The following is a 26,433-nucleotide window of genomic DNA, read 5'->3' on the forward strand; positions in this document are numbered from 1 at the left end:
CCGGTACTGAACGCGTCGCTGTCATTGTCTATTTCCATAGTAAAATGAACAGTAATGCAGCTGTCGTTGGAAATGGTCTGTCACCTTTATTGCAATGTAATAAGATAGCGCCGCCGCTCTATCTGTCAATTTTCTTGTTAAGCTGAGTAACGTAATGAACGTCATAATCGCGGCATTAATGCGCGGCGAACGTCACTCATTTTATAAAGGAAATTGACAGATACGGCGGCGGCATCAACGACAACTGGACGCCAGCCTTTTAAGCCAAGTCACTGAATAAATAATAGTACTATATAGGTACAGAAGATTCACTCCCTAACAAAACGCGTCTGTTACGATCAGGCCGCGTAGCCAAGATGCCGATCGCTTACGCTCCGTAGCGATCGAAACGCAACTGTCACTGTCGCACTAATATGGAAGTGTGATAGAGAGACATAATGGTTTTCGTTGTCGAAGCGATAGCGATTGTAACCTCGGCTAGGCCGGCAGGACAGATATGGCCGCTAAGTGGCGACATCACCGCCACGCGCGGCTTATGGCTATTAGCCACCAAAATTGGTGTGCAACGGATGTACTTGTTGTAAAGCGACGAAATCGCGGAGTGAGCTACGCCTAGCCAATTGTCATAGAAGAAGGGGCAAGCTATGATGGCGCCATCTATGCAAACCTTTGATAATTGCCAAATGAAACCTTAAGTCTCGAACTCGACATTCAGAGCTGGACGTATCAGAGCGGCTACCGCGAAAACCGAAATTCGCAAATTCGCAAGGCGTAATTAGAGTGACAGAGAAAAATCCCCGGTTATAGCCCAGATCGGAAGCAACCCTGATCTTTATCTTACGTGTCAATGTACTCTACGATCGTCATATGTTTGGCAACCAATCAACACAACACAAGTCACTTTTGTTATTTAAATGTTATTCAAGTTTAACTTTTATCTCTATAGCAGTAAGGTTGTTTTTGAAATAGCCTTGGCAAGTGAGATACGAGTTTTTTAAAGGAACTTTTATGGTGAACTGTTGGTTAACATTATTTCTATTATATCGCCCTCGAAGTAATAAAATGCTACAAATACATTAGTACTTTAAAAATAAATGTGTTCTATGAAAATATTTGCTTTCAAGTACCTACAGCTTGGCAAATAACAGTAGAAATTAAAAAGTGGCAACACTGTAGTGTCGTCCCGTTTTCTTATATGAATTGGTTTGAAAGGGACGACACTACAGTGTTGCCCCTTTTTAATTTCTACTTCATTTTTGTATTAGGTGGTTTCTAGTTCCATACGCATAAAGCTAATATGCAAAAATACAGGATAGTCCAAAATACGTCGACAAATCCTTTTTAATTAGGAATATTTTTCTTATTTACGCGAGGCAAAAACCACCGTGTAGTAAATAGGGCCAATTATGTACAACAACGCCGATGTTATAGGAAGCGCTGGTGGCCTGGCGGTAAGAGCGTGCGACTTGCAATCCGGAGGTCGCGGGTTCAAACCCTGGCTCGTACCAATGAGTTTTTCGGAACTTAGGTACGAAATATCATTTGATATTTACTAATCGCTTTTCGGTGAAGGAAAACATCGTGAGGAAACCGGACTAATCCCAATAAGGCCTAGTTTCCCCTCTGGGTTGGAAGGTCAGATGGCAGTCGCTTTCGTAAAAACTAGCGCCTACGTCAAATCATGGGATTAGTTGTCAAGCGGACCCCAGGCTCCTATGTGAGCCGTGGCAAAATGCCGGGATAACGCGAGGAAGAAGAAGAAGAAGAACGCCGATGTTATTTAAAATGCATTTGTATACGCAAACAAAACAAGCATATTTATAGCCATTTTGCATTTCAGCAGGTCGTTGGCAGAGACACGCGTTTGTTATTGTCATTGTCACTGCATTGTCCAGTTGTCCACCCACTGGCTAAACCGATTTAAATATTATCTAGAATTCTACACTATTTCGATTTTTTAGATCAGTCTGAAAATGAATAACCTACATTGTTTTTATAGTTCGTTTTTTTTAGCATTAGAAAGAACTTCGCAGAAGTAAGCTTGTGGTTCCAAATCCGGCACTTTTAGCGGTAATAATTTGTAGTAAATTATGTGTATTGACCGTGCTACATTAGATAATTCAATAATTATTAACAATTAAAGAGCCTGATAAAAATTGTACGCTTACTTCTGTGGAGTTCTTTTTAATGCTAAAAAAAACGAACTATAGGGTTCCGTACCCATAGGGTAAAACGGGACCCTATTACTAAGACTTCGCTGTCCGTCCGTCCGTCCGTCCATCTGTCCGCCTGTCTGTCACCAGGCTGTATCTCACGAACCGTGATAGCTAGACAGTTGAAATTTTCACAGATGATGTATTTCTGTTGCCGCTATAACAACAAATACTAAAAACAAAATAAAATAAAGATTTAAGTGGGGCTCCCATACAGCAAATGTGATTTTTGACCAAAGTTAAGCAACGTCGGGCGTGGTCAGTACTTGGATGGGTGACCGTTTTCTTTTTGCATTTTTTTCCGTTTTTTTTTTGCTTTATGGTACGGAACCCTTCGTGCGCGAGTCCAACTCGCACTTCCCGGTTTTTTGCTTTTTGTTTTGTAAACGCTGCAGATATCTTTTTGGGTTCCGTACCAAAACGGTAAAAACGGGAACGGGACCCTATTACTAAGACTCCGCTGTCCGTCTGTCTGTCTGTCACCAGGCTGTATCTCATGAGCCGTGGTAGCTAGGCAGTTGAAATTTTCACAGATGATGTATTTCTGTTGCCGCTAGATATAACAACAAAATGATTACTAGGTAAAAACAGAATATTAGAAATATTTGAGTGGGGCTCCCATGCAATAAACGTGATTTATTTGTAAATACAGTATTAATGCATAAAATTTATACTTCATCGTATTGTCACGGAAGCGTACGAACGTGTCTTGCTATTTCAATCAGTCTCGGTACAATAAGTACCTACTGAGTTTGATAGAAGTAGCATGACAACAACGAACGTTTCCGAAAAAATACGATGGAAAACAACTATGCACTAGTTCTGTATTTACAATTGACATTGAGACAGATGATGATGATGGGCTTAACGCCAGAACTGGCTTAGAATCGCCATGACTGGCGCAAATGTACTAGGAGGGCTGACCTCGAATAGGGAAAAAGCCAGGGGATTCTGGGTATTGGATTGGATTGGATTGAGACAGATGATCACCATTTTTTTGACGGAGTGGGAATAAGGATTGGGAATGCAGTTACGGATTATCCCTCTCGTGGCGAGAGGGGGGGGGGGGGGGAGAATTTGGCCCTACCCACTAAACCCACTCCGGCGTTTCACCCTCTTTGGCGTTCCTGAGGACGCACTGGGTCCGTAAACATAGTGACAGATGACCTGCGATGGCGATGCTATCTGGGTTGCACCTAATCGCAATGCAATCGGATGGAAATGTACACCTGAGTGCACACGATGTGCATAGCTGTCTGTTCAGCTTTGCAAACACTAATAATGGTACTCAATTAATGCTTTGATATTTTATGATTCTTGATTTACTATGTCTTTTGATGGGCAAAAACCTCTCTGCTACCTGCGGACAATTTTGGCTCATGTTGACCTGTCGGGTTGTTCCCACTAAAATACATGAGAATGACCTATATGTAAATGTGACATCTGTCTTAGAAGACTTATTCTATTCTATATAGCCAGAGTTTATGTTGGTACATATACGAACTCAATGGTATATTAGGCACACGCCAACATCATTCACAGTTCCAACAGGCGGCACCGTCGTCGAAACCAAGCCACCAGGTGGCGTGTGCCTCGGATGCACATGCTGGTGGCGCGTATAATGGCTCCTCTACACGATGGGCCAGCGCCGGCCACTGCAGCCATGCGGTAGAATGAGATAGCAATATCATTTATTGTAAACTACGTGTATGTGAGGTGTGCAATAAAGAGTATTGTATTGTATTGTATCACTCGCTCCCTCTAACGCGTAAATGCGTCCCTTGGAGTGGCCGGCGCTGGCCCATCGTGTAGAGGAGCCATAACGGCGATACTGATCCTGCATGCAAAAGCCACAAAATGCTGTAAATCTCAAGTCGTACACATTGCTCAATACAGCTAACGATTATTTTGAGACCGATTGAGATATGAAGTGGATTGCAAATGGCCGTCTATATCCGTATGATGTATGATTGATTTAACACGGAAATTGGGACGTGCAATCGGTGCAATACAAGTGTTTGGAGTTGAGTGGGATTTTCCGTAACACACATTATCGTACGATAATTATACATCTAAAACCTTTAAACGAGCAACTCTTGTTTATTTATATATTTCGGGGATCTGGGCAACCGATTTCGATTAAATTGCTACATGGGGGTTTTCGGCGGCGATAAATCGATCTATAGTTCGTTTTTTTTAGCATTAGAAAGAACTCCACAGAAGCAAGCGTGCAGTTTTTATCAGGCTCTTTAATTGTTAATAATTATTGAATTATCTAATGTAGCATGGTCAATACATATAATTTACTTCAAATTATTACCGCTAAAAGTGCCGAATTTGGAACTACAAGCTTACTTCTGCGAAGTTCTTTCTAATGCTAAAAAAAACGGACTATAGCTCTCGGAGTAATTAACAATGGAGCCGCCATTAACAGGCGTTCCCCTTTGTCGAAAATAGGCGGCCAATGGTCAACCACATGTCAACCATATGTATGGACTGACGTTTGTCTGACATGACGTACCTATACATTTGATAATGTGCCCCTCCCCCGCAAAAAACTGCAGACTATTTTGTACCGAAAATTTTAGACATGGCGTCTCCGTTGGTTATATCCTCTAAGATCTAGCTAGGTCTTATCTCTAGGAAAACGCGCATTTTTGAGTTTTTATATGTTTTCCGAGCAAAGCTCGGTCTCCCGCAGATATTGTAAGATAATTTGAGCTCCGGTACGATATACGATCCATTGAGCATTATCGTACGCAAAAGTACGTATACAGGGTGAAACATCTCAAAGACCGAGCTGAATAGTTAGTGTTATCTAAGTGATCTACAAACGAGATTAAAAACTCAAACAAAATCATCATAATGAAATATTTTTATATCACTGACAACCCTAGAAAGTTATTTACATTTTAAAGATAAAGATAAAAAATAGTTTATTCAAGTAGGCATATTACAATGCGCTTATGAACGTCAAATAAACCTTTACCGGCTCCAACCGTACACCTCTGCCCCGAGAAGATTTAAATCCCCCCTCAATTGGAGGTATTAAATTGACACATGTCACGTCGTTCAATAGGATCTACTTGCTAGGGTTGAAACATACAGATTTTTGCACTATTGTTTAACAGACTGTATCTCAAAAACCGGCCAAATAACTATCCGGCCGGATACCGGATAGTAACATTGCTTGATTTCGGAGTAAACAAAATTGGATTTAAAAAGCAGTCACGGTCATAATCGTACTCGTTATATATTTTAAAACAATTTAATCATTCCACACTTTCCACAGCAGTCATTTCGAACCTAGAAATGAGTCCGCGGGAACTCAAATGCTAATTTTGATATGACTTAAATATTCTTAATAATTCATCACTAGTAAAGTGAAACATAAATATTTAGCACACAAGTGATCCAATAATCTTAATGGAAGCAATTTGTTTACAGGCTAAGTGCTTTGTAAATATGTGCATAATACTTACGCAAATAATCTCGGTACAAAAATAGTCTTCCTACTTATGTATTAAAGACGTCGACAATTCCCGTTGGCAGGGAGGTTTTGGGATTATACCGAGCATCAACTTTTACAAAAAGACCAACCCCGAATTAGAATAAAAAAAATTGTCTGTTTCATATCCATTTTGGCTGGTCCATTTTCTCTGGAACGGTAAATTTTTTTCGCTCAGTATAATCCCAAAACCTTGGGCTCTCTCTCTGACAACGGGAATGCACTTATTTTATGGCCACCGTGTATAAACTATAAAGTGAGCCGATCTTGTTGGCTCATTTTCACTTTATATTTCCTCAACCATATAATACCTAGGACTTTTAACTTTTTATTATGAAGACATGCTCAACAGACAGTTAAACACATTGTCATTCGTTTTGCAACGTTTAATGGCAGAATAACGACTGTTTTAGAGTCCTGGCTGCCATAAAATACTTCAATGCACCATTTTAGGACCAATGGCAGTATCTGAAGTTTAATCTTACATGGAAATGGTTTTTATACACTTTTATGTACTCTTTGAAAAACAAGGGAATCTACTAAATCTACTCAATTCGTAACATCGTAAAGATTTTTATTGCGAGACGTACACGACGTGCAGCTATGTGCTCTGAAGTATGGACGCAAAGCACAAAGAATTGCGTACATTGACCATAGACTTAAATATTCTCCTGTCCGTGTCGTAATCTAGATACCGACATGCCTTAATTGAGCCACCGTGCACTGACAAACATGCCCACGTTGGCCTGACCTGGCCTGAGCAAAGTAGATTTGCATAAAGTAGTCTATCCTTAAACTGTCACTGTTACTGTCTGGCGCGAAGTGGCACAGAATAGGGCAGAGTGGCGCTCTCTTGTGTCAGAGGCCAAGATCCTTTTTGGGTCACTGAGCCAGTGATGTATGTATGTAGTCTATCCTTAAACAAATCATCAGGTCCGCCTTAACAACACGTAGGTGTTGTAGGTAATGACTCCTCTACACGATGGGCCATCATACTGACCCACTAAGATGGGCGAGCGTGTATAGAGAGGGTAGAGGTGTCGGATGGCTTATGACGCTGCGGGATGGCGATGGGATGGCTGCGGTGTCGGTCGTCCGGACATCAAATGTAGTGGGCCAGCGATGGTGCATACGCATCTACACGTGGGCCCATTCCATAGTGCGTGCTCTCAACCATGGCATGGCCATCTCGCTGGTCCAGTGCTGGGCAATCGTCAAAGCCAAGCACAATACTAGCCCTAGCCTATATTAGTATTTTGAAGCCATAGAGATTTGGTCGCGCTAACCCGCTGTCTAAATGAGAATTATATCAATGGCCGTTCCATTCAGCAAGAATGGCGATGAGATACACTTCAGATAATCTGTGGCTCTGATTCACGCGATAAGCATTGCCTATTTATAGACTCGTGAATCGCATCAATGAAATCCGATTTAAATTCCTGTCAATGGCAGCTTGACGTAAACATAGTTTTGTGGTTAAATATAGACGTAAACACAAATAACAATGAACACAATGTATTTGTTTATCGGTAATGTGTTTTGTGCATTGAAGGCCTGTGCACGCCGAATGAGTGTACGTTATATAGGTACGTGCACTGCACTGCATACGTGCACGTGCATATAATGTGCACAAAAAATGTAGAATAGCTAATTTCTCATGAAAGCTTCCAGATATTAGCAGGTTTTTTAGGGTTCCGTACCCAAAGGGTAAAAACGGCACTGTATTACTAAGACTCCACTGTCCGTCTGTCTGTCACCAGGCTGTATCTCATGAACCGTGATAGCTAGATAGTTGAAATTTTCACAGATGATGTATTTCTGTTGCCGTTATAACAAAAAATATTTGTTGTATTCATCATCTATCACGGTTCATGAGATACAGCCAGGTGACAGACAGACAGACGGACAGCGGAGTCCGACTCGCACTTGTCCGGTTTTTGCGAATGCTCTGCAATTTGCACATAGCTACATCAAACACTTATGTGTCTATTGTTACAGTTCACTTATGTGTGTAATTGTACTAATTGTGTATTACTACAAGTAGTGTAGTAAATAAAGGTAGTGGACCCCGCAGTAATTCCTCAGCCAGAAAAAACTTTACAGTATGATAAAGTATCAATAAATAAAAAGTATTGTATAAATTTCCAAAGAATAATAATAATAAAATTAAAGTAAATACCTAAAGTCTTAAATTACTGAAAAATGCTCCGTTCAAACTTTCTTCACCAGACATATTCATGTAACGTATTGCAACAATATATGAAATATCAAAAAAAATATCCCAGCAGAAATACCAGTATAATAAAATATAATTTTTTGGCGTGTTTTGGACCGGAAAATTGCTCAGTCTAACTTTTTCACTGGAATGCCATTTTATTGCTGTTTTATACATACAAAATGAAAATCTAAAAATTTTCCACTCTCAGTTTTTAACAGTTCTATAATACATACAATACATTTGGGTACGCATTATTTTTGGATTTTTTTTTTACCCACTGCGCCAAATTATATTCTAAGATAATATAAGAAGAAGAAAATGAAAGAGCAATTTTCCGATGAAAATGAGAGTCAAATAAAATTAAGGTAAAAAAGTTTTAAGTTAAACGGTTTTATTTTAATCAGATGTGTACCAAAAACTAGAAAATAAAAATGATTATACTAATCGGAGTTCTACATATATATGTACTACCTATGTTTCTTTTCTGGGCAGTATTCATGCAAGACGTGTAGCAAAATGTAGTTTTCTCGAGTCTGATTCTAAACGCCACTTTTCGACACTATGTCAGTGGATTAAGTATTAATCGGATTTTTTTCTCAGACTAAAATAAAAACGTGGGGCGTTAGTATTTAAAAATGTTGAGTAAGATCTAGGTATAAAAGTAAAAATATACAATGAAATGTGGACCTTTCTGTGCTAGGTATGACGTAGAAAAAGGTAAAATTGTGTTATAATGATTTCTAGTTATGTTTACTAATATTTATTTTCCAAATATATGAATGTATTATATTTCCCAACGTATTTTTATTCCAACGCCCCACGTTTTGTGCTCGAACAGAGAACAATGGTTCAAGTGTCTTAATTGCGAAGGGCGAAGGCCGAGCTTCGCGTAGGGCCGAAGGCCCGTAGCGTCCGGCACGTTAGTGCTCGAACAGAGAACAATGGTTCAAGTGTCTTAATTGCGAAGGCCGAAGGCCGAGCTCCGCGTATGGCCGAAGGCCCGAAGCGTCCGGCAGGTTAGTGCTCGAACAGAGAACATTGGTTCAAGTGTCTTAATTGCGAAGGCCGAAGGCCGAGCTCCGCGTAGGGCCGTAGGCCCGAAGCGCCCGGCAGGTTAGTGCTCGAACGGAGAACAATGGTTCAAGTGTCTTAATTGCGAAGGCCGAAGCGCCCAGCAGGTTAGTGCTCGAACAGAGAACAATGGTTCGAGTGTCTTGATTGCGAAGGCCGAAGGCCGAGCTCCGCGTAGGGCCGTAGGCCCGAAGCGCCCGGCAGGTTAGTGCTCGAACGGAGAACAATGGTTCAAGTGTCTTGAGTGCGAAGGCCGAAGGCCGAGCTCCGCGTAGGGCCGAAGGCTCGAAGCGTCCGGCAGGTTAGTGCTCGAACAGAGAACAATGGCTAAGTGTTTTAATTGCGAAGGCCGAAGGCCGAGCTCGGCGTAGGGCCGTAGGCCCGAAGCTCCCGGCAGGTTAGTGCTCGAACAGAGAACATTGGTTCAAGTGTCTTAATTGCGAAGGCCGAAGGCCGAGCTCCGCGTAGGGCCGTAGGCCCGAAGCGCCCGGCAGGTTAGTGCTCGAACGGAGAACAATGGTTCAAGTGTCTTGAGTGCGAAGGCCGAAGGCCGAGCTCCGCGTAGGGCCGAAGGCTCGAAGCGTCCGGCAGGTTAGTGCTCGAACAGAGAACAATGGCTAAGTGTTTTAATTGCGAAGGCCGAAGGCCGAGCTCCGCGTAGGGCCGTAGGCCCGAAACGTCCGGCAGGTTCGAACAGAGAACAATGGTTAAGTGTTTTAATTGCGAAGGCCGAAGGCCGAGCACCGCGTAGGGCCGAAGGCCCGAAGCGTCCGGCAGGTTAGTGCTCATGTCTAAATGCGAAGGCCAAAAGCCGAGCACCGCGTAAGGTCGAAGGCTCGAAGCGCCCTCATACTAAAATGATTATCTACTTGGGACTTCGCATATTTTCCAAGCTATACCTATAGTGTGGGCAGGCCACACCTTGCATCATCAGGACTGAGGAGTTGGAGGTCATTTTTAAATGCTAATGCCCCTACTGCCTAATACTTCAAATGCTACTTTGAAGTCAGAAATGTATTAATCTTGGTGGTTAAGGCAGGCAGTAATCCTGCAGCATCAGACAGAACTGATGAGTTGGTAGGACAATATGAAGCGCAAATGCCTCTACCCAAAACAATGAGCACTACTTTAAAATTGACACATTCGCCAACCTGTCGGTTATGGCAGGCAGTAACCTTGCATCATCACGATCGAGGAGTTGGAGGTCATTATTAAATGCAAGTGCCCCTGTCCAATACTTTAAATCCTACTATGAAATCAGAACTTTATTAATCTTGGTGGTTAAGGCAGGCAGTAACCCTGCAGCATCAGAACTGATGACTTGGGAGGACAATATTAAACGTAAATGCCTCTTCCTAAAACATAGAGCACTACTTTAAAATTGACACATTCTCCAACCTGTCGGTTATGGCAGGCAGTAATGTTGCATCATCACGATCGAGGAGTTGGAGGCCATTATTAAATGCAAGTGCCCCTGCCTAATACTTAAAATCCTATTCTAGTATCAGAACTGTATCAATCCTGGTGGTTACGGCAGGCAGTAACCGTGCAGCATCAGAACTGAAGAGTTGGAAGTCAGTAATAAGTCACTAAGGATTTGTTTCATAGCAACAATAATATAGTTAAACTAGCAAGTCTGTAATACTCTCGGTTATGGTAAGCAGTGTTTCTGCAGCATCAGGGTTTAAGGTCCAGGGTTGAAAATATTATAAAAAGTCATTGTCACCGGGACTTGATACGGATGCCAAATTTCATCGAAATCGGTTGAGTAGAAGTGGTCGAAAAATCGATTGCAAGATTTGAAGCACATATATATATGTAGATATATACAAAGAAGATACGGGGTCAAGCTAAATAAAACCGTTTAAAAAAGGAATTATTATAAAAAAATTCTCATGTTTGACAAAACTTTTACATTTTTTTTTAGTATCAGATACTGATACAAATAACTTATTAACCGACTTCCAAATCTCAAAGAAGGAGGTTATCAATTCGATTGTATGTTTTTTTTTTTTTATGTTTGTTACTCCATAACTCCGTCATTACTGGACCGATTTTGAAAATTCTTTTTTTGATTGAATGTATATGCATACAGATTGGTCCCGTTTTTGTCAAAATCCAGTTCTGATGATGGGATCCATGCGGAATCGAGGGAACTCCTCAAATATTAAAGGCATACACATAGTGATTTTTGGTTTTTTATCAACGAATCAAGCATATACATCCAAAAAAGTGACATTTGATGAAGTGGAACTGCTGATGATGATCAGAACGGAACTCTTCAACGACGCATAGTTCACGGTTGGCGATTTGTCCTCTTCGTTATGTTTGTTAAGCAAGTTAAATTTTTAAGCCACATTTTTGTCAAGCTCGAGTTCTGATGATGGGATCCATGAGGAATCAAGGGAACTCCTCAAATCTTAAAGGCATGCGTATATAGATTTTTGTATTTACATCAGAAAATCAAGCATTTTCATTAAAAACTGTTGCATTTGATGAAGTGGAACTGCTGATGATGATCAGAACAGAACTCTTCAACGACGCATAGTTCACGGTTGGCGATTTGTCCTCGTCGTTATGTTTGTTAAGCAAGTTAAGTTTTTAAGCCACATTTTTGTCAAGCTCGAGTTCTGATGGGATCCATGAGGAATCAAGGGAACTCCTCAAATCTTAAAGGCATGCGTATAGAGATTTTTGTATTTACATCAGAAAATCAAGCATTTTCATTAAAAACTGTTGCATTTGATGAAGTGGAACTGCTGATGATGATCAGAACAGAACTCTTAAACGACGCATAGTCCACGTTTGGCGATTTTTCCTTTTCGTTATGTTCGTTAAGCAAGTTAAGTTTTTAAGCCACATTTTTGTCAAGCTCGAGTTCGAGTTAGAGGGAGCAAGTGATAGTGCATGGCTGCGTCCCTTGGAGTGGCCGGCGTTGGCCCATCCTGTAGAGGAGCCATTATACACAAGCGAAATGCTAGTAAAAAAGTGGGTGGTTTTACCTCCTTTTCTACATAGTGTACCATCTACAATAATCTTTCATCGGCCCCCATGGAAGTCGGTTTTTTTAGTCTCGGCTCATACTATACAATAACCAAGCTAAATTTCATCGACTGAGAAATTAATGCATGGGTCTCCATACAACAACTTGCTTCATTTACTACACTAAAGTCACTTATGTGTGTAATTGTGTATGGTTACAGTTCACTTATGTGTGTAATTGTGTATTGTTCCAGGGCGCGGTGTTCGACAGATGGACAGAGGAGAAAGACAACACCGAGCTAGAACAGAACTGCACATTTAAAGTGGACGAGTATGGCTTCTTCATCTACTGGAAAAGCGATGGAAAGGTACGTAATTACGTATATCTTCTTCTCTTTCTCTCATTGCTAAGGATCGCGACATTTGACTTGGACCAAATTTGACTCTATAGTCTACTCGAGAAACTGAAAACGATGAAAAATAGAGATACTACTTCTAAAAATACGTGTGATACCTCATTAGATTCGTAATGAAGTCTAGAAAAATGTATTCGAAGCGTGTATTAGCACCCAAAAAAGTGGTTGTCCATAAAGTCGGTTTACGGACGATAATTTTGCGTGATAACGTCATAAGAAAACATTACCATTATACCAACCATTACATTACGTAACGTTACCATGGACATTTTGTCCACAACGTTACCATGGAGATCTGTCCACGACGTGACACTTTTTCGTGTTTTTCTACATTTCATCCACATACATTGACAATTGACATTTAGTTGGAAATACCTCGTAATGGTTTTTTTTTTATTATTATTATTTAATAGGACCTTTATACATTTGTACATATCGGCCCTATAAAGCCGCTTCTTATATCTTCAGAAATAAGTGTACATAAGTGGACATATAAAATAAAAATAATTAGAATTTATTTGTTAAGCATAACTTCAGCCAATCTATATACCAATTGTGCCGTGTCGCCCGTGTCCGATATTGGGTTACTAAGAATGTGTATGAAGGCACCGATGTCATATGGCATTAGATTGGCCGAAGTTATGAGCGCCTCCCTAGGGGCGCGATTTCTACTACACTCTACAAGTATGTGATAGACATCTTCTACTGATCCACAGATATCGCAGTTAGGAGAGTCGATCTTCTTCGTAACGGTTATTGACATTTGGAATTAGCTGACAACTGAAAATGATTCTTTATCGTTGACATTTGTTGACCTTTTCTAAATCATTTATCGCGCTGTTGCGGCATGCTTTTGGCACAAAGCGGAACAGGGGGGAAATAGTCTAGAGTTAGACCAAGAAAAGTCTGCAGCGATTTTGATTTGATAGTTATTTTAAACGTCAAACTTCTATGAAATTATGACGTATAAATAACACTCGCACCGCGTCGGCTATCAAAATCATAATTCATAATTCGTTTATTGTCTGTAGAACATGGGTATATACAATGATGCAAAATAATGATATAAAATCACCATGATCTTGCCATTGTCACCAGCATCAATATGTTACACAACATAGGCCGCAAAAATATCTGACACCATCTTATTTACAGACACATAAGAGCGTGTCACATATTTTTGCGGCCTTCGAAGTGTAACATATTATTGCTGGTGACTGTACAAACAGTCAAACTTATAACTACTTACTACTACTTAAAACTTTTCGCTGCAGACTTTTCTTGGTCTAACTTTAACCGCTTGAACACAATTTTCTGCTAAGTGCAAATATCGAAAACCCGCTGCTACGATCTACAGTCTACACTGTAGACTACAGCGTAGCACATGTCCTCCTCCTCAGTCGTTCACTCTTGACAGAGTGGTCGTGGTTGTATGATGAGACGTATCTATTGTGGATAACGCAGCCCTCGCAATGTGCCTCCATTTGCCACGGTCTTCGGCGTTACGGGAACATTGGACTATGGTGGTTTGTGTCGCAGATTTTATCAGGTCTGTCCAGCGCGTAGGTGACCGACCTCGTGACCGCTTGCCTTCAACTCGTCCCTGGACAACGAGACGTTCCATGGAGTTTTGGTTTCGTGTACATGTAGCACATGTAGCCCTTGCTTATTAGATAAGCTACGATATTTTAAAACCTTAACTTGCACCACAGAATAAATAATAGTACTATAGGTACAGAAGACTCACTCTCTAACAAAACGCGTCTGTTACGATCAGGACAGATATGGCCGCTAGGTGGCGACAGCGCCATGCGCGGCTTATGGCTAGCCACCAAAATTGGTGTGGAACGGATGCACTTGTAGCTACCTATTGCAAAGCGACATAATCGCGGAGTGAGTGAGAGTGCTCGTTAATTAGTTAACGAGCATTTCGCTTTGCATTTGAGCGTTGGCTTGCTTGGCTGTCCGGTTCGAATTTTCTTCAAACATCTAATCTATGTCATGTCGTATCTAGCCCGTGATATTTGACGTATCCCAAAGTTCGAATCGGGTCGTAAATGCATAATTTATTCATTCTGATGTCATTGTACGGTGTGCGCTGGAATTGGCATGTTTATGATGATAACATGCTGATGATTTAATTTCAATTTAATTTCAAATCAATTTAAGTATGTTCAAATCCATTATAAATAATTACAAAGGACTAAAGATGTTTTATGCTCAAATATTTTTTTTTATTAATGAGGGATGCCGTTCAATTTTCCTCTCTTTCATCAAAGTTTAAATATTAAAATTTAATTTTAATCTTCTTTAAGTGTCTGCATGAACGTATCGAAATTTAATTTACTTAATGTTAGTTCCAAATTCCTTTGATGTGCTTAATTTCTGTTCTTCGCTCCATATAATTGACTTGATAGATCGTTGGCAACCGAATATCAAATATCAGAATATCTTATAAAGCTGTATTGAAACCACTGAATATCTTCTGAAATATCTCTATGTATCTACTACCTACTTAATTTATTGAGTCAAATGTTACTTTGAGAAATTCCGTAGTAATAAATAGAATAATATTGTATTTACACTCTGCTCATTAGTCTAATTACTTGGTCGTCAATTAGTACCATGTACCAACAAGTTAATAAATAATTAATATTCACCATACCAAAAAGAAATACGCAAATTACTATAACAAACTCCGAATGTAGATAAAACTTTGTACGGGTCCTCAGTAAATGTGAAAAAAAAGTAATTTTTCTTAAACAAGCAAATAAGCATAGAATAAATTAAAAAAAAAAATACTGTCTTGAATGGGTGAGACTTGGGTGAGTATCGATCCAGAGGCCGCGAGTTCAAGTCTCACCCAAGACAGTAATTAATTTTTCCACTTTTAAATTTATTCTAAGCTTAATAGGATCGTTCGCAGACGTTAAAAATTAAAACAAGCAAATAAATATAATATCAGCACCTTACTTTCATTTGCTCTTTAACGATACAGATGTACATATGTAGTTATTTTCCACCGTATTTTCACGGAAACTTACGAACGTGTCTTGCTATTTCAATCAGGTCCCGGTACTACCAAAAAGTACTGACATTGACTGAACTAGCATGACAAACACGAATGTTTCCGAAAAAATATCATCGAAAACCATTTTTCATTTCTCATCCTCTGAAAGAGGGTCATTGTTGTTCTAAACGGTGTGCAGAAAATGATACGTTTCAGCACTAGAGCATTTTACTTTCCAAGTACGACTATATTTTCATTTTACGATAAGCTATTAAAATTTGGGTTTAAATCTATTGATCCCCTGGTCAGGCGTGTCTCACTCCGCGATTTCGTCGCTTTTCTACAGGTAGCTAAAAGTGCATCCGTTCAGCCCCAATTTTTGGGTTTGCCATAAGCCGCGCGTGGCGCTGTCGCCACCTAGCGGCCATATCTGTGCTGATCGTAACAGACGCGTTTTGTTAGAGAGTGAGTCTTCTGTACTTAGTACTATTATTTATTCCGTGCCCTGGTTAACAATCTACTAATGCACTACATCTGTATACGCCGATCACATATCTATTATCCATTAATTATACAATCTGCCGTCTACATTTCAGCGAATCATATGTCTCGCTGATTTCGGGGTTCGATTCGATTTCGCTCGTTCGGTGGAAACCGTACTTTAAACGGCATCTCATTCAATAAACAATTACTTACATCAAAGTGATCTTCACAAAACCACATGGAGAAAGTTGGTATACATGCTGTGTCTATAGTAAAAGACAATATAACCTTCAATCACCCTGGACCCCTATTCGACAAGCGACGTTTGACGTATCGTGTTGATCTCCCGTTGATGTGGGAAAAATCATAAGTTCTCCAATACGTACAATGTCAAAATTTGACATTAACAATCCACAGTTAGGGTGACAAGCAAACCAAACCGAACCACCCCTAGTTTAGAGTTGAGTTTTGGTTGTACCAAATGATATTATATCCACCGTTGATGGAATCAACACTCAGTATGCAATAAAATCAACTGTTGATTTGACGTGGATGCGAAATCTGACAGTTGCACATGTAATGTCGAATTTGGCCCTGTATAGATAACTACGTCAACATTATCGCCAGATGAGGCATTGCTCACATATGACCGACTGACCCTAATCGAGGCGTGATGATCGGTGTTTACGTAAAAGGTTACAGAATATAGTACAGATCCCCTAGTGTAAATTTCATTCTATATCGTGACGCGTTCGCGTTATGTCTATTTTGTATAATGGCTCCTCTACACGTTGGCCAAACGCTCCGCCAACGCTTGGCCCATGAGTTGGCCGTGCCTTGGTCGGAACGCTACACAAGTGGCCACGTATTCGTCATTTTTAATTTTAAAAAACACAAAAAGCATGAACGTCCACCCTCGACCGCGTCCGAGCACGCACTGCCGATTGGGCCACGTGTAGATGCGTACCTACCGCAATCGCTTGGCTAATCCCTTTGATGTGCGGCCGAAAAACCGACACCGCGGCCAACTCATCGCCATCCCGCGCGCCAAAAGCCAACCGACCCCAATACCCCCTCTACACGTTGTCCCAACATATAGGACCAATAGGTTGGGCCAACGTGTAGAGGAACCATAAGATTTTGAAGAGCACGCCAAGCGTGACGTTTTGGGAACTCGAATATCCCATATAAAATAACACCTAACGCAAATGCGTACGTCATGTCACGCTATCGAATGAAATTTACACTAGGGGTTCATATCTATTCAGAGATATTATAATTACAACCAGACGCTTAAGATAATTCAGCAATAAACCGACTTTGAAGTGCCAAAGTGTGTAAGCGCCACGATAAATCGTGTCGCTGCCGTGAGACTCACTATTTCTAAATGTTATAAAAAATTCTGACGAGTTGAGAACCTCAGGTTAGATAATTATCTAGAACTTTTTTGTCGATTCAGTTTTCGGATTTTTTTCAAAATGGCGGAGTGATGGGGGTTCGCGAGGTCTACAGCTCACAGAGCCACTAGTGTAGGAGAGGCCGAGGTGTTAAAACAGAGGTAAGTTGAAACAACGTAAATTTTGCGATATTAATTATTGTCTTGAAGGCAAGGACGCATATTGAGGGACTGGCGAACGTCGGGAAGAGGCTATAGAGTCGCGCCAAGAAAAGTCTGCAGCGGATTTGATAGCCCACGCAGTGTAAGTGTTATTAATACGTCATAATTTCATAGAAGTTTGACGTTTAAAATGAGACTAGCACTGCGTGGGCTATCATAATCGCTGCAGACATTTTACGGTCTGACTCTACATCGTTTTTTACAGCTCGCTAACAGTTATAAACGTCTCAAAATTGACGTTGTTCCAACCTACCTCTGTTTTAATTCACCTCGATCTCCCCTAAATAGGTATGGAGTGAGCACTCAATAAATAAAATAAAAAAGCCTTTATTACAATCTTACATAACATGCAGTATTTAGAGAGCACTCTAAGTTTACTCATTTCTCTATGATATAGCCAACTAGGCCCCTGGCCTCGTTAGGACTCTTTGTGCTTGACAAGGAACGCCTACGTGTCGTTATCGCCTGTCAGCTGCCACGATACGAGTCCCGGCGGCCTTTCTAAAGGCCTGAATGCTTATTGTGCTATTCAGAGCATAGGCGTGTTGTGATGAGGAGACAGTTTTCCTGTTTGCTGGAGTACGTTTTTAAAGAATAATTATTGCATTATTAAATTGTAACAACGAGACTTAAGTTTTAAGATTCACACACAGACAGACAGACAGAAAGACAGAGATTGACAAAGTCTCATCCCTAGTGCGAAAAACGTTCAAACTGATAAACAAGGCCAAGTGCGGGTAGTTCGAAAAACTCGCGCGGCTAGAAGATGTTGTTGATGTCAACTTAAGCCAGTCTTCTCCGAGACCACGGGGACAACGCCGTCCTCGAAACGTCGGAGGTAAATCTTAAAACTTGAATACATGATTAAGTCCCATTGTACAATTTAATTATGTGTAAAAATCGTAAAAGTTTTAATCAATATATAAATATACAATCGTAATTTTATATTTCGATTTAAATCTACTGAGGACTCGATTTGAATCTTATTAGGGAGTAGGGAGTATCATTCGATGCTATAAATAAATAAATAAATATTATAGGACATTCTTACACAGATTGACTAAGTCCCACAGTAAGCTCAAGAAGGCTTGTGTTGTGGGTACTTACTTAGACAACGATATATAATACACAAATACATGAAATACATAGAAAACACCCATGACTCAGGAACAAATATCTGTATAATTCATCATACAAATAAATGCCCTTACTGGGTTTCGAACCCAGGACCATCGGCTTCGCAGGCAGGGTCACTACCCACTAGGCCAGACCGGTCGTCAAATAGCCGCTATAGACGCGAGGTATACTCGTAGTACCTATAGTTCGTTTTTTTTAGCATTAGAAATTAGGTAAACAATCTTGATGCGTCTTTTAATTGAAAAACACATTTTAAAAATAAGTTACGATAAATATGTAACAAATTATGAATCGAATACGATCATTTATATTCTTCTGCTTTCATAAGTAATAGTTTTTGAATTTTAAAAGGCGTTTTTCAATTAAAAGACATGTCAAGATCGCTTACCTTCTTGCAAGTTCTTTCTAATGCTAAAAAAAAACGAACTATATAGACACGTATTTAAGATTTAGAAGCGCGCCGAGCAAGCACACTCAAGTTTTCCCTTGGCCCAGTCCTACCCCTTGCTCTTGCCCTTGCACTAACGAGCCCTTCTTGAGCTCAACTCGAACTGTAAGCACGAACTCAGCCCTATGCCCGAAAACTGGTGTCATACTCGTACGCAGAAAACCGCCTCTCGTAACTGAACTGAACAGTACGGTTACCATCAGTTTGTCACTGACATAAACGCCGTCGAGAACGTAATTTACTTTCTATACATCCCGTTTGCACTAATATGCGAGTCCGAGCGAGATGTATAGAAAGTAAATTACGTTCTCGACGGCGTTTATGTCAGTGACAAACTGATGGTAACCGTACAGAAAACTCGTAACTCTCGTAATTAGTTTCAACATAATAGTTACAGCGAAATATAGTTTAAATGATCTTCTTCTTCTTTATTTGCCATGCCCTAACGGACGTCGGCGACCACCTTTGCCATCTCTCTCCTGCTCTTAGCCATTCTTGCCAGCGTGGCTGCGTTATCCATGTTCTCTTAGCTTTGCGATGTCTACAGGAAAGCAAAAGAGATGCATAAATTCACACAATAAAATGTGCATGGCCGATTTGTATTTTTATGGTTTTGTACCCGAAGGGTAAAACCGGGACCCTATTACTAAGACTCGTCCGCTGTCCGTCTGTCTGTCTGTCACCAGGCTGTATACAATGAAACGTAATAGTAATATATTTCTGTTGCCGCTATAACAACAAATACTAAAAAGTACGGAACCCTCGGTGGGCGAGTCCGATTGCACTTATCCGGTTTTTTAGGGTTCCGTACCCAAAGGGTAAAAACGGAACCCTATTACTAAGACTCCGCTGTCCGTCTGTATACAGGGTGATTCAGGAGACGTGAGCAGGACTAACACTACGCATTTCGTAAATTATAAGCAACTGTTTTGTATCAGTATTAGTGAGGTTAACGTTAGTTTTCTAGTCGAGTTGAAAAAAAAAAGTTATTAATTTATTTACGACATGAATGGTCACCCTACAATTAGAATACTAAACTACCGATATCCTGTGTCAAATTGAATGTCATCACGGTCTGGTTACTTTTGAAAACTCGTATCTCACTCAAGTTTGACAGTTTATTTTCTTCGTAATCATAATGCTGTCATGACGGTTAAAGAGGTTTTATGTTTATTAATTAGATCTTGTAGGGTGACCATGATTGTAGAGAATTAAATTTGCCCTCGCCAAAATGTTAAAAATTAGGAAAAAGTGTGGTTGTTTCACCTAAATACGACGGTGATCGATCAATTATCAGTTACTGAGTGTGCAGGATTAGTCCTGCTCACGTCTCATGAATCACCCTGTATAAGTACTTAGCCCATTTTGTGTACAATGTTTCGGAAAAGTTCTCGAAGTATCTGGAAATACGCGTGGGATGTACGAGGGAAAATGCCTGAGGCATTTAGATTTCAGGACAATACTGTAACCGTGTCATTGTTATTTGTGAATAAGAATTACATAACCTAAATACATACCTAATTAAAACATAGGTATACAGGTAGCGTTAAAATATACAGGTAGCGCACAAATGTAAAATAAATACTCACTGAATCGAAATGCGAAATATTGTATTTTTAGGGTTCCGTACCCAAAGGGTAAAACGGGACCCTATTACTAAGACTTCGCTGTCCGTCCGTCCATCCGTCCGTCTGTCACCAGGCTGTATCTCACGAACCGTGATAGCTAGACAGTTGAAATTTTCACAGATGATGTATTTCTGTTGCCGCTATAACAAAAAATACTAAAAACAGAATAAAATAAAGATTTAAATGGGGCTCCCATACAACAAACGTGATTTTTGACCAAATGTGCCAAAGTTAAGCAACGTCGGGAGTGGTCAGTACTTGGATGGGTGACCGTATTTTTTTTTGCTTTTTTTTGGCATTATGGTACGGAACCCTTCGTGCGCGTGTCCGACTCGCACTTGCCCGGTTTTTATAATATTATAGCAGATTGTGTAGGTACCTTCTCATAATTTTCTAGTACAATTAATTAGGATATTGTAATTTTTTAACGTAGAAAGTATTTTTTTAAATAAAAGTAAAATGTAGGAACTGTTTTTTTTTCAATGTATTTCATAAAATCATATAAACTAAACGAGTAGAATGGTATCTTTTCCATCTTGTAGTAGCTATTATTAATAAGTAACCCACAAAAAAAGGCTTAACTTTTACAACTTTTATTATAAGTACGACTTATAAGTGAAATGAGAACTGTATTTGCATGCATGCAACTGTGCTTACTTATAGCAAATAAACTTTGATTGATTGATTGAATTATTTTTCCAAACAGGCTAAAGTCAATATAATTCTTTTCATTTTCTTTTCTCGGCTGCAAACATTAATTTTCTTCTTGTCCTAAATTTTCGCTTAGAATGTATAGCTTTCGTCCCTTAGCCAACAATATGGGAGGGATAAAAACCCGGTAAGTCGTTTTTTAAATGTTTTGGGCGTTTTTTGCCGACTCAGAAGTCTAATGTCGGGTCGTACAAGGGTATTATGTTTATGTTATATTTTTAAACAGTGTGATTAGGGAAAAGTGTGGACTGAACCAAGATTTATTAGTGACAAAAATTGATAAAAGGTACTTTGATTTATGTTGGATGGCATAAAGCTGCTTGTTATTGCACAATAATGTCAATAATACATAAAGCGGTACCTTAATTCCACTTTTCACTACGATAAACAGGTTAAATTTCCTCAAACTTACTGCTTCTACTTCAAACTACCGGACCCGACTTAACATGCCACCCACACTCATCCGTCATATTTAATGCCTCGCAGTGCCTCCATTACCACCAGTTATTTCCCAAAGGTAAAACCTTGAATATTTAATTCTGTCCAGTCCGAACTGTCCGAAAGCATTAGGTACCTTACTGGACCGCGTACCTTACTAATCCGCACACTGCAAAAGGAACTCTAAAGCTTACGTTACAAGGTTTATATTGCTAAAGTAATGTGTTAGGGATGAAAGTTTGAAAAGCGAACGTAAGTAATTTATCATTTTAGTAAAATTGGCGACATGTTCGCAGTTTGTAAGTGATATTTTATTCAGCGGGGAAAGCGACATGCGACGTACGTGTGGTTTAGCGTATTCGCGAGCCTAATTTTTAACAGAATAATTAATGTGATTTTAATTTGTTTCAACAATGAAACTTGTTTCAAGGTCGCTCCTTTTGTTTTTAGATATATACCAGATATTCCTACCCTTCATACCCAAAATATCTATCAATATTGTACGAGTGAGGCGCTACTTTTTACTAAAGCAATAGCCATCTGATCTTTCAACTATGATGGTAACTAAGCAAGTAAGCATCATTGAGATTAGTCCGGTTTTCACACGATTTTTTCCTTCACCTAGAAGCCTCTTAGCTCAAAAAATCTTTTTAATTTAAGATTAGTAGTTAAGTTTGTAAATATGCATGCTTTATGAAATAACCAAATTACATAAAAATATGTTTTTTTACTGATAACCGTTAAAATTATGTTTAAAGCGACGTTTACTATTAAATACCCCTTCAAACCTTCAAAAAAAGAGCGTACTCCCATCTTAAATCCGGCAACGCACTTACAACCCCTCTCTGGTGTTGCAGTGCAGGTGTCCATGGGCGACAGTTATCGCTTACCGTCACGCGATTCACCTGCTCTTCTCTCCTATATCATAAAAAAACTTCAGTTAAATAAAACTAACATCTTAGACTAACCGAGAAGATAGTAGGGGAGACCGAGGTGAGTTGTGACAGAGGAGAGTTGTGACATTGTCGATTTTTTGGAATCTATTAACTAAAAACTAGGTCGCAATAGCGCGCGTTTGTGCGTGCGTAGCAACTTGAACTACCTCTCGGTCTCCCCTATCTATACCTACATAGTTTTATAATCCCATGTCATAGGATGCATTTCCCGGAACTCAATTTCCTCAAACGAGTTGGAATGACGAGCCGACTGGAAATGACAGCTGGTAGAGTGACATCAGTGACATGCCGATTTATTACATTCTTGTCCAATTCCGTTCGAGGAAATGGATTTTCTTTTGAGGCAAAAGTAGGAAGTTTTTGAGGGCAAAAACCGAGTAGGGGTCTTAAAGGATATTAATATACTATAAAATGTGCTTTGCTGGGTAATTGTGTTTTCATCACACTCGCTCAGTAAATGTGGAACTGCACGCAGGTTTAGCGGGAGTTATAGAAAAAGCGTTCTCCCTAGGGAGTTATGAAGTTTCTAGTGCCATAATTAACAGTTTTTTGTCTTTATACTTAATTTTTGTATCGCAAGTGTGATGAAAAACATTGTGTGTAACTCGGGGCGTAATAATATTGCAAACTCGAGTCTATAAATCGCTCCGGCAAGCCGTCGCGATTTAACTTACTCTCGTTTGCAATATTCAACTTACGCCCCATGTTGCACAATGTACTATTTTATTATATGAAAACTGCAACTTACTATCATAATGTAAAACATGGAAGATCGATATTTTCGATTAGCTGAAATTTCGCCGCAGTCGAAATTGGCCCCCTGCACTGCACCTTATGCCTATTGATAGTGTCTAATAATTGTCTATTGTCTATTGACCTTAAATCACAACCTTTTGATATTATTTATTTTATTATCGAATTCATTGGGGAACGAAGAAAATTGTGGATTGAAAATATATGATTCTTCGGGTGTCTTCAATTAGTACAGTCATTATAGATTTTGACCCGTGAATAATTAGTTCTTGGATTTTTTTTTCGTAGGTCCCTCGGGGGGGTCACTGGGAGTGTAAATTCAAAAAGTAGGCTGAATCAGGCTCCTGCGTATATTCGAAAAATGGTTTTTTTTCCAAAAAAACGGTTTTTCTTCAATAACTCGGCCATTTTTGATTTTACAGTAAAACCGTAAGGACAAAAATTGTAAGAAATTTGATTCTCTACAAGTTAGTCCAGTCATTATATCCAAAAAACCGACCCTTCCCGTGAATAATCAGTTCTTGGATTTTTTTTTCGTACGTCCCTCGGGGGAATCACTGGGAGTGTAAATTCAAAAAGTAGACTGAATCAGGGTCCTGTGTATATTCGAAACGGTTTTTCTTGAATAACTCGGTCATTTTTGATTTTACAGTAAAACCGTGAGGACAAAAATTGTTCAGAATTGGATTCTCTACAACTTTGTTTCCCCTTCATTTATGCCGTAAAGCGTAGAACATAGGAGATAATGATAATATTTTGAATTTGTCGCGTTTTTTAGGGTTAATTTCTAAAATATCGATTTTGGGGGAAAAAAGGTGGGAACCAAAATTATTCAGAATTTGATTCTCTACAAGTTTAGTCCTCTTCATTTATGTCGTAAAGTTGAAAATAAACGAGATGTTGAAAATATTTTAAATTTGTCGCTTTTTTTTCATTTTATTTCCAAACTATCGATCCTAGAAGAAAAATTGTGAGGACTTAACTTGTAGTGAATCAAATTTTCTAAAATTTTTGTCCTCACGGTTTTACTGTAAAATCAAAAATGACCGAGTTATTCAAGAAAAACCGTTTTTCGAATATACACAGGACCCGGATTCAGTCTACTTTTTGAATTTACACTCCCAGTGATTCCCCCGAGGGACGTACGAAAAAAAAATTCAAGAACTGATTATTCACTGGAAGGGTCGGTTTTTTGGATATAATGACTGGACTAACTTGTAGTGAATCAAATTTCCTACAATTTTTGTCCTTACGGCTTTACTGTAAAATCAAAAATGGCCGAGTTATTGAAGAAAAACTGTTTTTTTGGAAAAAAACCATTTTTCGAATATACGCAGGAGCCTGATTCAGCCTACTTTTTGAATTTACACTCCCAGTGACCCCCCCGAGGGACCTACGAAAAAAAAATCCAAGAACTAATTATTCACGGGTAGGGTCGGTTTTTTGGATATAATGACCGTACTAAATGGATATTTCTTCGGAGTGTATTTGAGTCGCTTAACTTCAAACTCGGGTAAATCCATCTGTCAGATTGCGTGCATGCGATTTTGGTATTAAGAAAACGTAATGGGGTAGATATTTGCTGAGAGGGTCCAATGGATTTACCCGAGTTTGAAGTTAAGCGACACATTTCTCGTCTCGATTATTTTAAATATGATAGTATTAGTGGCTCTGTGAGCTGTAGACCTTGCGAGCATAACTTAAAACGGAATGCTGACAGGCCGATATCGTCCGGCGGCCTGTTAGTCAGTAGTCGGCTTAAGGGCTGATTTAGACGACGCGCGAACTCGCATGCGATTTTAGTTACATTGCGGACTGTGGTTACGTCCAATTCAAAACACGCAATGTAATGAAACTCGCATGCGAGTTATCGCATCGTCTAAATGAGCCCTAATCCTTGGAGAAGGCCAACATCTGTCGACTTCATTAAACTTTGTTAGGCGCTAAACGCAGTTCAACTCATTAATTAGTACAGAGAGCGAGCGACGAGTTGGCAAAGTGACCTATAACTTACGATGGCTTTTGTGAAGTCCCGGGTTCGAGCCCCGTGGCCACTTTGAGGAAGCCGAGTTTCCGGGCGATAATGAAGGTTCTAGTTTATGTTTAATTAACTTTGGATTTTTCAGGAAGTGTCGCTTTGAGATGAGTTGGCAACTTTGTCTTAGTCTCATGTGATCTCGTGTCTAGATTAGAGCAGGCGTGGCTCACTCCGCGATTTCGTCGCTTTGCTACAGGTAGCTAAAAGTACATCCGTTCGACCCTAATTTTGGGGTTTGCCATAAGCCGCGCGTGGCGCTGTCGCCACCTTGTAACCGGCTAGCTAGAGCGGTAAAAGAAAACCAAGTTCTTTGCAATAAACAATATAATATGAAAATATGTACAATAAAATAAACTAATTTCTGTCAGTACTTGCATCTAAACCAATAAAATATCGTCACTGGCCTTAGCGTTCTTGAATCCCATTCTTTGTCGAACCATACGATCAACTTTATGAGGCCGCGGTTGCGGGAGTCAGCTTTGGCAACGCAGGCTCAGCGAGGTCCGTGGGTAGAGAAAAGCTTCAGCAGCAAACGTCCAAATAATAAACAGCAACAGTAATAAGTAGCTCTTCAATTTAAAAGGTAGAAGAAAGGGCTGGAACAATCGTACGTTCTTAGACTTGTAGTCGAAACCTAACCCAAGCCTTATTCCGTTACAAGAACCAGTGACGTGCATTACGTACAAATAAGACTTGGATTAGGTTTAATTTCAACATAAACCTAAACTTAATGCTATATATACAACTATACAAACTTTACCTGCATTAGTGGCAGCCCTGGTATTAAACTTTATCACTAATTATA

General features: G+C 39.7%; 1 protein-coding gene across 1 annotated transcript in view; it reads left to right on the forward strand.

Moving 5' to 3' along the window:
* The window catches only part of LOC134671510 (1-phosphatidylinositol 4,5-bisphosphate phosphodiesterase), a 113,887-nt gene that overhangs the window by 43,646 nt on the left and 43,808 nt on the right, over window positions 1-26,433 (forward strand). Inside the window, exon 3 of the mRNA XM_063529376.1 lies at window positions 12,247-12,360. Within this exon, the coding sequence (XP_063385446.1) occupies window positions 12,247-12,360 (114 nt within the window). The remainder of the gene's footprint in view (window positions 1-12,246; window positions 12,361-26,433) is intronic.

Source organism: Cydia fagiglandana, chromosome 15, assembly GCF_963556715.1.
Source record: "Cydia fagiglandana chromosome 15, ilCydFagi1.1, whole genome shotgun sequence".
NCBI lineage: Eukaryota > Metazoa > Arthropoda > Insecta > Lepidoptera > Tortricidae > Cydia > Cydia fagiglandana.